Source organism: Heloderma suspectum, chromosome Z, assembly GCF_057233095.1.
Source record: "Heloderma suspectum isolate Gila_16-S chromosome Z, 16-S_ref, whole genome shotgun sequence".
NCBI lineage: Eukaryota > Metazoa > Chordata > Lepidosauria > Squamata > Helodermatidae > Heloderma > Heloderma suspectum.
In genome coordinates, this window is record NC_139476.1 from 13,082,353 (window position 1) to 13,095,239 (window position 12,887).

Here is a 12,887-nt window from a genome sequence, read left to right on the forward strand (position 1 = left end):
ACTACAACTCTCATCACCCCTAGTAAACATGGTCAGAGGTGATGGGAGCTGTAGTCCAAAAGATCTGGAAGGCACCAGTTTGGGGGAGGTTATTTTTAAGTATTGCTTAGGGTTTTTTTTAATTTAAAAGTGTTTAGCATAATGCAATACTGTAATTTGTACATTCACTGCCTTGAGAGAACTTTGTTCAGAAAGGCGGACTATAAATATTTATTTTGTTTTAATTTATTTCATTTCTATACTGCCAAATAGCCAAAGCTTTCTTCGGCTATTTCGAAGGTCTTTTCAATATTTAAAATGAAAAAAATCTAGGCCAGTGCTACTGACTCAGACTTGGAGTGGCTATCTGAAAGTCATTCTCTGACTTGGTACAAAAGGACTTCTTAAAACTTGGAGATATATGGCATCCCAGAATCATTCTCTGTTACTGAGCAAGTGGTTGTCGCTCTAGAAAACAGGCCACAGTGCAACTAGAACCCAGGCTTCTGACACTCAAAACAAACCCTGCTTATCGACAAAAGGAAGTGCAGATGTTCTGCGGCTGGGCCCTGAATTAAGCAGGGTGGTAATTTCACTTGGATTACTGCAATGTATTATGCATGGGCTTGTTTTCCTTTGAAAATGGTCTGGAAACCTCAGCTGACCCAAAATGGGGCAGCAAGTTTGTTAGCAGGGACTGGTCAATACAATCCTATTATGCCGGTGCTTTGCAATCTGCATTGGCTTCCAGTCTGTTTCCAGGCCATGTGCAAAGTGCAAGTGATTTGGGGACAAGTTACCTGATGCATCACCTCCTTTCACATATACCTACCCAGACCTATGAGGCCCTTGTCCATGTGTCTCCACCAAATGATCTGCAGTGTGTAGCCACTAGAGAGAGGCCCTTTTCAGTGGTGGCCCCCCACTGTAGAAGGCCCTCCAAAGAAAAGCTTGCCTGGTGCTGACATTGCTGACAGGTGGTATAAGAATGCCATCTAATCCAGCATCCCATAATGGCCAGCCGTAAGACACTTCCAAGAAGTCCACAGATGTGGCCTGCACTATAATATTACAGCATCAGCAGGTTTATTTTTCAATACCTTCCCCAACAAATTTACCTCTTTCCTATTTTGACATAATTTTTCTTACACCAGCTTACCGTAGGAGGGGTTGGGGGGGAGAGCTATCAAATGCACAACTGGAGCAACTCAGCATGATGAAACATTTATGGTATCAAGCTCCACTGCAGCATTTAAGATCCAGACATGCACATTTTATGTCCCTTTTGCCAACAACGCTTTGAGCATTCGTCGGGTCTTTAAGAACAGCCAAGGCTAAGAGAATTTGTAAATCATGTTGCATCTGTAATGAAGTGAAACAATCCTGCGCCTGGACATGAAGATCATTAAAGGGAAGATTACGTACAGCGAAGATTATTTGGCACAAGGATATGGCACCTCAGATAATAATCTTGTAGGAAAGGAGTCCAAAATGGTTCACTGGGAAGCCCTCAAAATTGTGCTCACACAGAAATCAATAACCCAGTGCACACAAAATACTTCCCAGCTCCTAACCTTTGTAAGGAGATTGGGAGCATGTGGTGGACTTACCTACCCCCTCTATTCTGCCCTTTCATGGCCTGTTTTATAACACATTACACCTGCAAAGCGGCCAACCATGGTTTATGCTACCCAGATTATTTTTGTAACCATGGCTTTTGCAAACATAAGAGCAGTCCTGCTGGACAGAATAAAAGTCCATCTGGTGGACAACTCTGGGAACTCTGGGGGCCAGTTTAAATGTCCAGGAACACCCATGGGCTGCACCCCCAAATTTCACTGGCAGCAGCATCAAAACGAAAGGCTAAATTAGGCCTTTGGCTGTTGCGGTTTGCCACTGAAATTCAGAAGCCAATTGCTGCCTGTTTTGCCACTGTGGCTACCACCACAGCAGCAAAATCAGTAGCGGGGGCCACACTTAAGGCCAGGGGGACCACATCTAGAGGCACATCAAGTTATACATTAGGCACGGCATGGAGAGTTCTACAGCCCAATGGGTCAATGAAGCTGAATGATGGCAGGCAAACGAAACTAATTCTTCACACAGCACGAGTTAAAGTAAGGAATTCACTAACCATTTGGGCAGTTTTACAAGAGGATTAGACAAATACAAGGAGGAGAAGGCAATCCATGGCTACTCATGATGGGTATATATTACCATGCTGGCTGGGAATGCTGGGAGTTGGACTCCAACACATCAGGAGGGCATCAGGCTGGGGAAGGCTGCACAGTAGCATTACACAACAGTTAACACACATGGGGTTGGGGGGGGGGGTTGCACAGGAGAGATTACAAGAACTTGCAGCACATTCCTAAACTCCTAAAGACAGTTAGAGATCAACAAAGTTACAGCTGCACCAGCCAATATGTGTGATGGTGCTTGGTTCTGAATGTTCCCTTGTAGCATTTCTGTTCTTTTCTTACAGCCAGGACTGGAATAATATTTGGAATTTCTAGGAGCTGGTGGAAGCCAAATTTCAAATTCTTGAGTGCCGACAATAAATTTGCAAGCATTTTTTTTTTGAGGCCATGTTCTGGTCGAAGGGGGGGGGGGGGGCATTTCCCAATGGTGTAACCAAGTCACCTGTGGTTTTAGAGGGGCCTAGAGATCCATAGTGCTCTCTTTAGGTTCATTATAAGGGCAATTTCCTTGCTAGTGGGCCTCTGAGCATGTGAGATGAGTCAAAGGTCGATATCGTGGCCTCAGCAAATTCCATGCTAACGAAGGCTAGTATCTTATCAGGGCCTAGGATGTGCCTGAGAAGTTAGGCTCTGTTTATGCCGAGTTACAGGTGGCTGTGCTGGGAAAGTTCTGACTGTTTTCCCTCTGCACAAGTACCCTTGGCTTAGGCTGGGAAAGTTGCAAATGAACGCTAATTAACGCTTGCTTCTGTCATGCTGCCTCACTGCTGACATGTATGGTATAAAACCCATTTTACCCCATGGCTCTAGGTTCAGAGAAGCTGCCTGATCCAACCATTGGGCACACCTGTGCGCTGCAAGTACTCAATAAAGTATCCTTGTAAGCAAACCTGGATCTGGCTTAGCCTTATCTCAGCACCTCCAAACCTTAGCAGCCCATGGCCGGGGAATAGTCATGAGCATGGCTTCATATGCTCTGCATTAGAAAGTAATCAAAACTGTGCACCTGTGGTGTCCATACTCTACAACCTGCATAAATTACCGAAAACTATGGAAAGGGCTGCAAAACTACTGGTGTCATCTAAGTCCCAGGTCAACCATCAGTGTAAACCTGAGCCAGCTTGTCCCATTCCAAATTTCACCAAGCTTTGTCTGTGTATTTTCAAGCATATCATGGCAGATAAGGACTAGAAACATGCTTTTTTTTTTTTAGCAACTCTGGCAGGAACTAACTAATACATAGAGAGAAAAGGTGAGTGAGGATAAACATGAGAGAGCTGTGTAAATGATATACGGGATGGAGAAAGTGGAGAGGGAGGCATTTTTCTCCCTCTCTCATAATGGGGTCTGGGGTCATCCCATGAACCTGATGGGTGGGAGATTCAGGGCAGATAAAAGGGAGGACTTCTTCACATAGTGCAGAGTTAAAACTATGGAACTCACTTCTATAAGATGTAGCGATGGCCACCAATTGGATGGCTTTAAAAGGGGGTTGGACAAATTCCTGAAAGATAAGGCTATTAATGGCTACTAGTCCTGATGGCCATATGCTACCTCCAGCACCAGAGGCAGTGAGCCTATGTGCACCAGTTGCTGGGGAACATGGGCGGGAGGGTGCTGTTGCACTCATCTCCTGCTTCTGGGTTCCTGGTCGACAGCTGGTTGGCCACTGTGTGAACAGAATGCTGGACTAGATGGACCTGTGGTCTGATCCAGCAGAACTCTTATTATGTTCGTTCATTCTCCCATCCATCCATCCATCCATCCATCCATCTATCAATCAATCTATCAAATGTTAAGCCCAGCTACACCTTTAAGACTAACAGAAATGAATTTACTGAAAGAACCCGAGCTTTCTCCAAAGGCAGTAATTTCAGCTAATTTTAAAAGGGGCATCTGGACTCATATGTCCTTGTGTACTTCACTGGCAGAGTCCTTCAGGATGCAAATTCTGTGTCTGCTGCCATTTTCATGAGCACTTGGACAAAGGAATAAAACGAAGTAATGGAGTGCACACCCTGGCCATGCTTGTTTTCAAACTCTCTGTCTCTCTCTCTCTAATCATGAGGGCTAGCAACTTTGTCTTTTTTTAACGAAAGAATGAAGTAAAGAGTCTAAAGATTTCTGACTGTTTATATATGCACACTGAGAAACTACCCAGTCCCATACACGAGGTCTGCCTTTTCCCACACTGGCAATGTAAAAATTGAACTAAAAAGATTCAGCAGTACTTAAAAGCCAATGACTGGGTTCACACAACACGACAGCCCAGAGTGTGGGTTAGCGTGGTTTGTTGTTGAATCGTGAGTTGTTGTGTTGTGTGAACCAAACCACAAACCCATGGGTTCTCTTTGTGGGTTGTTCATGGTTAACAAACCATGGTTTGTTAGCATGGCTGGGTTCACACAACACGACAACCCACGATTCAACAACCCACACTCATCTCACACTCTCAATTGTCGTGTTGCGTGAACAACCTCAAGAAGTTTTTCTCCTTCCTCGTGAATCCCATGCTCAGGACCCTCAAGGGTGTAATGCCTCCCCACTCCACACACACCTTTGTAATTCACAGTGCGCAGACATTGTTTGCTCTGGATGTCCCACAGCCGAACGGTTTCGTCATGTGAGCCGGACAACAGCAGGCTTCCGTCTGTCGAAATGGAAAGGCAGGTCACCTGGTTCCTGGGGTGGGGGAGGGGAGTAAGAAAGGGCCTTTGCTTAAAAAACTGAAGCCTATACCATCAGTGGTGCCATTAGGACAGGACTTTGGGGCAGACGTCCAAGGCCTCATATAGAGGTATGAGAAGGAGGGTCCCTGACACATCAGGGCCAGATCACAATTTTGAAGTGAAGGGCCTTTGCTCAAAGGACTGAAGCTTATGCTATCAGCGGTGCCATTAGGACAGGACTTTGGGGCAGACGTCCAAGGCCCCACATAGCAGTATGAGGAGGGTCTCCTGACATGTCAGGGCCAGATTACCACAATTTTGAAGTGAAGTAATACATATTACCATCTAAAGAGCTGGTCCAGTTGCCCCGTAAGACCATTAAATCCAGAATCTAAAACTACGTAACTTGTAACCACTGGATTGTCACTATGAAGGCCACAATGGAGGGAACGTAGGACATGGAAATGGCTGAGACGGTGCTCAGGACATGTGGAATTTGGACAACTGCCCCTCCTTGCCAAAGCTCTTTTAATCCCTCAGGGGAAACGGCCATAGAGAAACATCCCTTGCTCCACCTCACCGGCCCCCAGCCAGCTCTGCCCATGGAACCTCTCAGTGACCAACCAAAAAGATTCCGTGTCCTCCTCACTGCTTCGAAGCTGACAATATTCCATCAGGCCCATTGTTCTACTTTAGCCAACAGGGAACAGAGCCCTGTTCTGGATCCGCCAGACTGCCCACACACTGATGCGATTCCGGAACTGGGGCCGAGCTGGCGCACCTACATGGCAGGGCGTGGGATGGGGGGAGCAACACTGGTCAAAGACAAGCAGCCAAAAGAGACGTGCGGACGGCACTCACCTGTGTCCTTTGAAGACCTTCCCATTCTCCTGCTCCGACTGGAAGCCCCTTTCCCTCTGCACAGGCTACGAAGAAGTGGGGAGAGAGTTAAAGGCCGCGTTTTAACGCACAGTTTAATCCTGAGAAAGAAAAGTGGGCAGACAAGACCTCACAAGCTGCCTCATACCGTGACAGATGATTTGTCCACAGGAAGCTGCCTCATACGGAGCCAGACCACTGGTCCCTTCAGCCCAGCGCTGTCTATTCCAGGGGTCGGCAGACTGAAGGGGTCTATTTTGCTTTTTTATTGCAGCCTCGAGAGCCACCAACCGGAGCCTGTGATACTGAATTATATATGTATTTTAATAGTGGCTTTCAGTATTTTTGCATGTAAACCAAGACTTTCGTTCTAGAGACTGGCCAGAGCCTCAAACACAGGCATGGTCTAAGCTGGCTTTGGGGCTGACTCCACTGAGAACGTGGGAGCTTAGCGCATATTTGAGACATTAAGAGCACAATGCTATGCAGGTTAGACAGAAAAATGTCCTACAACTCCCAGCATTCCCCAGCCAGAATGGTTGGCTGGGGAATTCTGGGAGTTGTAGGACTTCTTTCTGTCTAAACATGCATAGCATTGTGCCTTAAATTTTATTGTGGTGCATGTCATTTCTATATTTGCTACTTGTCCTGAATCTTAGGAGTGAGAAGACTTGCATAAAAAGTAGTGCTTCTTGTTATGCTCAAGAGTTTTGCCACCCACCACCCACCCACGCACCAAAAAACTATTTTTATGCCCCTGCTAAGCTTAGTGAGTGATATACAGGGCAGGACCTACCCAGGAGCAGAGGTCAACCTGGAAGATGGAACCATCCATGCCGCCACAGAACATGTGATACTCAGTGAGGTCAAGGGTCACCGACATGATGCCCACATCGAAGACAACAGAGAGGAGCAGATTGCCGGAGGAGATTTCCCAGAGCTAGGAAAGGAGCGGAGCAAGGTTTGATGGGCAGACATACAAAGCTAGGCCTGAAACCAATCCACGGACTCCAGAGCATCGCACAACTGACTGACAACACAGTGTTGGACTACAACTCCCAGCATACTAAGACACTGTGCTGTTGGGGATGTTGGGAGGTATAGTCCAACATATCTGGAAGGAACCAGGTTGGGGAAGGCTGTGCTAATATAACCCAGGAATGTTTTCTTTTCAATGATATGTTTAATGCTCCGTTTTGAAATCACTTTTTCCCATGCTTTAGCTGCTTGGATATTTATTTCTTCTTATAACATTTTAAATAATTAAGGTGCTGCTTCTATGCCAGACCTCTTGCACAGAGCTCAGAGCTGCATCCATGGTTGGCTCTCTCCCTCCCCCTCCCTGCTATTGACTGGTCTTACCTGACCGGATTGCTGGGCGGACAAAAGTTAGGCTGGAAGACAGCACGGCTGGGCCAGGTTCACACCAGTGGGCTTGATGGCTGACTGAAGATTTGAACCCAGGTCTCCCTGCTCCTAGTCTGACATTCTAATCGCTACATTACAAACCAGCTGCCTCAGCGATGGCATTATGGGGCAGGGAAGCTTCAGCACAAGTGACTGCCTCTCAGCCTTACCCCTACCTCAATTGCAATATGGAGATAAACGCTGGCCTACCTTGCAAGTGTCACAAAGGTTACATATACATTGTATATTACATATATGATACATATATGAACGAGTGTTTTAAGCACTTGGGAGGCACACACACATTTTAAATGTAGAAAGGCACAAGTGGGAAGCACAACAACCCGTTGCAGTGTGTTCACGTTCCAGCCACGCTGTTCCATTCCTGCCCCATTCCTCCCCACTCCAACCGCAGCCAACATTCCATGCCCACCGAGCACGCTCAGTCCTCACTGGCCCGTGCTTTTTTCCTAAAGATATTTTGGGCCATCTGCGCTGACCATCACTTGCACTCTTACCTTCGCCGTTTGGTCTAGGGAGGCTGTGGCGGCTCGTGCCATGGGGCCGCCGATGCCGCAGCAGAGGTCTGTGATGGGAAGGCTGTGTCGCGACCACACGTGACGGGGCTCGGGGCTTTGGATGTGCTCCACCTGTAGTACACTGAGAAAGGAACAGCCCTTAACACACAGCACGTGGGAAAGAGGTGTCTGTTATTAAGAGTCGAGGTTACAGGAATGGACTTACAAGGCTTGGGCTACCAAGTTGCACTTCCCAGACCCAAGGTAAAAAAACAGAGACACATGAATAAAGGTGATAAGGAAAATGGGACATTCTACCTCCTCATCCACCCAAAACACACTGGCCCCTTAGAGCAATAATGCTCAAACATCAGGCCCAGGAATACTAGTAGAAATAAAGTAACTAAGGGTGCAATCCTATGTATGCTTAGATGCAAAAGTTCTGCACCTCCCAGCACTCCCCAGCCAGCCATGCTGGCCGGGGGATAGTGGGAGTTGTAGGACTTTTTGTCATCTAAACATGCACAGGATTGTGCTCTAAATAACCAAGGGCTCCTGAGCACAAAGAGCCCCACCCAAAGAGGAGGCTCCCCAGAGCATCTGTATCTTCATTTCAATGAATTCTGTGGCCTCTTTTTCCTACTGCCCCAGTTCCCACGCCCCATTTTTAAGTATTCCCAACCCAAGGCCCGGAACCCCCTTGCGGTACATTCCCCGTTTTTCATGTCATAGGAAGCTGCCTTACACGGAGTCAGACCACTGGTCCTTCTAGCCCTATGCCGCCGACACCAACTGGCAGCAGCCCTCCAGAATTTCAGGCAGCTTTTCCTAGCCCTGTCTGGAGATGCCAAGAGAGTGAACCTGGGACCACGCAAAGGAAGTACTCTACCACCAAGCCATGGCCCTACTGGTCCAGGAACAGTGTCAGTCAAGAAGGGCTTGACGCGGAGATCTGCCAGTGTCCAAGCAAACACAGCCCTCCTTGACAAGTAACCTGCTAATCTTGCTCACATGTAAGACGTCTCGCTCCAGCTCAGAAGCAGGTAGACATCCAAACTCAGTAACTGGGTTTGCACAACACGCTAACCCACACTCACTGGTTGAGTGTGGGCTGGTGTTGAACCATGGGGTGTTTGCTGAACCAGGGTTAGTGTGTTGTCTGAACCCAGGACATTTTCTGCAGGATGGCTTGTCAACCATGCAGCATAGCTTACTTTTCTCAAACAAGCCACCCTGAGAACCCATGTTTTGTTTTTGGGTTGTTCAGGGTGGCTAACAAGCCACCCTGTGGAAAATGTCCTGGTTTACATGCTGACCCACAGTTCAACAAACAACCCATGGTTCAACACCAACCCACACTCAACCACTGAGTATAGGTTAGCGTGTTGTGTGAACAGGCCCAGTTTGTCTCACACTGCCATTTGCTGCTCCTGACACCACAAGATTCAGCACATCCTTGGGTGAGGGTGAATAAATTATGGGCAGAGGCTGTGGCCACATCCGCCCCCTGGAACCTGAAGCAACCCTTGAGCTTCCTGCCCCCACAACCCCAGTCAAGGCAATTAAGGAACAGTGCATTCCTGACAAACCACCGCCTGCCCAGAGGTCAGGGATGTGTTCGCATCTCTGTGCCAACTGCAGGACACCTTTGAGGGAGAGGGAGGGGAAACGGAATAGGCTGGAAGGCACTTTCTGCACAACACGTGGACAAAAGGTCAGGCAGCTTCCATTGAATAACTTTCTTTTGAAGGGGAGGTTGAGGCCCGGAGGGGGCTGTTTAATGACAAAGGAGATGGAAAGACCTGACATCACTAATTCCCATTCTTTCATGCTGTGAAAAACAAATGTATTTAAATTAAAGGCTTCTGGGAGGAAGGAGCTGCAGACCGTGTTCCTGGATGAGTCACCGCTCTAACCTCACCTCCTTCCAATCAGTCTCTGCTGGCATGGGCCATTTGACTTAAATCCCTGCGGGATCAATCCAATCAGCCTCCAACACAGAGAAGAATTGCTTGCTGCATCTCTGCACTGAGTTGCAGCTCTCTGGAATTGCCTCCAGGCAATCAGGTAAGGGAGTTTCACAAAAGGAGGTTTAATTTAGGCCAAACAGATGCCTCCCTGAAACTGACCAGCAGGGTGGGAAACAGACTGCCTTCCCTTGTGGTTTGTTCCAATTTTCTGGTTACTGGGAGATAGGCTGCCTTGGAACACAGGGCTTCCACGTAGCTAGTATGGCTGTTAGCTGCTTTATGCGTGGGTGGATTTTCCCACCCAAGTGGATGTTTTCTAAAGGTTTTTTGTACTTCTGCAAATTTTGGGGTTCCCCTGAAGCCTCCCAATACTTCCCTCTTCCATGTGGATGATGCCATTATGACTGCATAAGGATCCACACTTGGAGAATAAGTTTTCTGTTAGGCTACTGTTCTCCTCTACAAGAGACCTGCGGGATAAATTCCCAAGAGTCCGGCTAGCCCAGGAACCTGCTTGCCACAGTGGCCAACCAGGAAGTCCACATCTGGGACACAAATGCCACCCCCCCCTTCCTCTGTCGCTCCTATGCAACTGGTAATTCAGGGGCAGACTGCCTGTGAAACCAGAGCCATCAAGCAGCCAATGCTGCTATCACCCTGTCCCAACGCACATCCAGGAAGAGGCATTCAGAGGTGTCGCAGGAGCCACCTTTACAGCAGGAGCTATGAAACCGAGGGTGGCTGCCACCTCACACCCTACATAGCTGAAAGTACAGGCTGCCAGGAAGAGGCTGTCATCCTGCTTGCTAGAATGGATGGCTTTCCAGAACTGCGTTCCCTCGGGCCTCTGTGAAGTCTTTGCTCTACAGGACAGAACATCCCTGGCAGAACCGCCTGGAGCAGAGCAGTCTCTTTCTGGAGAAGGGAACTCATCTCTTCAAACAGATAGCCACCAGCTCTTTATCCTGGTTGGGGGCAAAAATAAGCAGTTGAGGGCAGAGCAGTGAGTCCCCGCCTAGAGCAGCAAGTGAATACCCTGTGCTCCTGAACAATTCCACACAGGTTTTGCTCATCAGCTGAACTACCTCCCCCCACCGTCCGACACAAAATACTGGAGACCCAGGCAGAAAGCATCCCCTCTATTTCCGATGTTTGGGCTGTGCGTGGCGCTGCTTACGTAGCCAGAATGGCCCTACCCAGTTTGAATGCAGTGGTTAAGGCATCAGGCAAGGACTAAGGAGACCAGGATTCAAATCTCCTCTCAGCCTTGAAGCTCACTGGGTGACTGTGGGCCAATCCCTCTCTGAGTCTAACCTAACCACACTGGATTGCTGTGAGGATAAAAGCGGGGGAAGAGAACCATGTGCAACGCACTGAGTTGCTTAGAAGAAAGGTGATATATAGCTCTAACAATAAATAAATAAATAAATAAATAAGAGGGAAGTATTGTACAAATAATTGTGTGTGTGTGTTGTGTATAAGGTTGGTGGCCCAAGACACAGAGCCTTTTCAGTGGTGGCCCCACACTTCTGGATCTCCCTTCCGGTTCATATGTTCTTGGCCCCTTTAGTACAGGCCTTTGGGAGGGCCTTGAAAACTTATCTGTTCACTGATGCATTTCTTTAGAGCAGAGCTGAGCAACCTGGTGCCTCACAGACGTTTTGGATTAACATTCCCATCAGAGCCAGTGTGGTGTAGTGGCAAGAGTGTTGGACTAGGAGCTGGGAGATCCGGGTTCTAGTCCCCACTCGGCCATGGAAGCTCACTGGGTGACTTTGGGCCAGTCACAGACTCTCAGCCCAAACCACCTCACAGGGTTGTTGTTGTGAGGATAAAATGGAGAGGAGGAGGATAATGTAAGCCGCCTTGGGTTCCTTGCAAGGGAAAAAAGGCGGGGTATAAATGCAATAAATAAATAAATAAATCATCGATGACCACTGGCCATGCTGACCAGGGCTTATGAGAGCTGTAGTCCAAAACGTTTGGAGGGGACCGACTTCTGCCTTAGAGAACTGATGGCTGTGATCTAAACCACATGATCTAAAGTGGTTTTCTCGTATCATACTATTTTTTTATTCATTTTGCGTACTTCCCTTTGTGAGGGCTTGGTCCTAAAAAGCACCTTATAAATACTTGAACTAGAGAAGTAAATAATGAATGAGAATTGAGTGTGCTCAGTGTTCAGCAGAATGCTGACTGTCAGCAGAAAACAACAGAAAACCTGGGGCTGTGGGGAGGGAAAAAGAAATCAATGCCAGGCTGCAACATTTTAGTGCCGCTCCCACTTGTACTCCCTATTGTGGCTGTTTATCAGCAGCATCAATTCACAACAACAATTTATTTATGTATATAGAGCCATCTGTATCAGCCTATATCATCCCCAGCCAGCATGGAAAGCCCTGCGTGGAAAGCAAAGAGGAATCATCAGCCTAGCTGTGCCAGGAGGTCTCAGGTGTGGGCCTCACCTTTCCCCCACCTGTAAGCAGCTTTGGGGAGTTACTCTTCTGATAAGCTTTAGTGAGCTAGTTTGATATATCAAAGTCTTCTGCGGGCAGGATAAGGGTTATTTTTAAAGATATGGGAGCAGTGGCGGTGCCACCTCTGAGGAACATTGGCAAAAGGAGGTCTTGTAGCCTGTCCCGCCTTGCAGGATGCTGGTGCAAGTGTTTGTCACAGCCATCTGGAGAGTACGAGGTTGGGAAAATCTGATCTATGTACATGGTGCTTTACAAAGAATGGGTCTGACAGGTTCTCACCCCAAAAGATTTAGAAGTGAAAAGACATGGAAATAAGAGAAAGCAAGGGGGGGAGCTAAAGGGGGAGAGCAAAGAGGGGAAGAACACGCCCTTACTGAAATTACATGCATTTTGGCTTAGTTAAGGCATAGGGAATGGGATGGTGATTCAAAAGCTTCCTGAAAAAGGTGGGTTTTGAGGGACAACTTGATGGGAATTACGGAAGTGGTCACATGGGAGGGTTCTGGGAGGGTGTTCCAGAACCCAGCAGCAAGACAGAATGGGTGGGGTTGTTTCAGGGAGGAGGACACCTTGGACGACTGAGGGTGGTAAAGCTGGATGACTGAACTTCTCACGAAGGGATATGACAGGGTAGAAGAATGGGTGGTTGGTAAGGGTGCGCAAGGCCATGGAGAGTGTTGAAGGTAAGGACTAGAAGCTTGCTCAGGATCTGGGAGTGGACAAGAAGCCAGTGTATGGATTTAAGGAGGGGTGTCACAAGGCCAGAGCGATGACAGAGGTATTTACT

At 47.8% G+C, this 12,887-nt stretch overlaps 1 protein-coding gene across 5 annotated transcripts in view; it reads right to left on the reverse strand.

Moving 5' to 3' along the window:
- WDR18 (WD repeat domain 18) overlaps nt 1-12,887 on the reverse strand; it is a 55,471-nt gene that overhangs the window by 18,975 nt on the left and 23,609 nt on the right. For 4 of the 5 annotated variants that reach the window (XR_014786469.1, XR_014786470.1, XM_084825601.1 and 1 more), the window contains exons 4-7: nt 7,654-7,795; nt 6,525-6,668; nt 5,711-5,775; nt 4,738-4,862 (exon numbers count right to left, since the gene is read on the reverse strand). Coding sequence is in view for 2 of the 5 variants with exons in the window: in XM_084825601.1 (XP_084681727.1) it covers nt 4,738-4,862; nt 5,711-5,775; nt 6,525-6,668; nt 7,654-7,795 (476 nt within the window). In the remaining 3 variants the exon portion in view is untranslated. Of the gene's footprint in view, nt 1-4,737; nt 4,863-5,710; nt 5,776-5,876; nt 6,034-6,524; nt 6,669-7,653; nt 7,796-12,887 lie in introns of all 5 variants that reach the window. The other variant, XR_014786471.1, reaches the window with a different exon arrangement.